A 1,010-nucleotide genomic window follows, 5' to 3' on the forward strand; every position below is an offset into this window, starting at 1 on the left:
GCCTATACTGACGTGTCTGGCTGCATCTGGGTTTTAGGCACCAGGTGGGGCGTGTGTCTACCTGCCTCCCCACAGGCCCAGCTCAGAGCTGAGCAACGGAGTGGATGTTCCCTCTGGTTCCAAAGGCCGCCCCACTTATGACTGACATCCTGGCCAGGACCGTCCTTGATGAAGGTGCCCCAGGGCCACCCCCAAGCCCCAGGTCCCCCTTCACCACACAGGAAGGGACTGGGAAGAGATGTTACCATTTGGTTTTTCAGGGCCCCTTCAAATCGGAGCCCTCGCTGACAGGAGCCCCTGCCGTCAATCACGACCACGGCGTAGCCCAGAGACGCCAGAGTGTTAAGCCGCAAATACTTGATTCCTTTGAAGGAGTTATTGACCAGCTGCACCTGTGGGGAAGGCAAGATGAGGCGAGTGTGAGAAACACAAGTAAAACACCGGCAGGACAGGCTAGACGGGCGAGACACCAGCGGGACGGGACGGGGGCTTACAGCCTGGAGACGGGGCCTGTGCTCTATCGTGAAGGCTATGGATGGCCCTGGGCAGGTTGTGGAAGTGGAGGGGAGGGGAAGATCAGATGGGGGCCCACTGTGCACCAGGCCTTGCGCTTGGGATGTGCTACAGAGGAAGGCCCCGGCCAGACTCCCTTCTCGGCCAGGGCCTGTGCCCCAGGCCCTCCATGGAATTACTCGCTTATTTTTTCAGCCTCTTTCTTTTCCACCCTTCAGTTATCTCTAAAAACAGACACAAAAACTGCTGGGGGTGGCGGGCACTGTGTTCCCCAAGTGACGTCACTTACGCTAGTCCCTTATTTGGCACGATGAATGTTCGGTGCCTTATCGTCCTCTGGGGGTAGGGGCATCCCGCTGACTGTAGGGTGTTGACAGCATCTGAGGCCTCTACCCACTAGATGCCAGGAGCATCCCCCACCCCAGCTGCAACAACTACAAATGTCCCCAGACATCGCCAAGTACCACCTGGGGGACAGACCACCTCCAGCAGAGAAA

The 1,010-nt window shown here is 58.1% G+C and overlaps 1 protein-coding gene across 1 annotated transcript in view; it reads right to left on the reverse strand.

Annotated features, from left to right (window-relative positions):
* Window positions 1-1,010, reverse strand: part of DPP9 (dipeptidyl peptidase 9) — a 41,580-nt gene that overhangs the window by 6,788 nt on the left and 33,782 nt on the right. Inside the window, 1 exon segment of the mRNA XM_007460534.1 lies at window positions 246-392. Within this exon segment, the coding sequence (XP_007460596.1) occupies window positions 246-392 (147 nt within the window).

The sequence above is a fragment of the Lipotes vexillifer genome, unplaced genomic scaffold, assembly GCF_000442215.2.
Source record: "Lipotes vexillifer unplaced genomic scaffold, Lipotes_vexillifer_v1.1 scaffold1011, whole genome shotgun sequence".
In the NCBI taxonomy this organism is placed as follows: domain Eukaryota; kingdom Metazoa; phylum Chordata; class Mammalia; order Artiodactyla; family Lipotidae; genus Lipotes; species Lipotes vexillifer.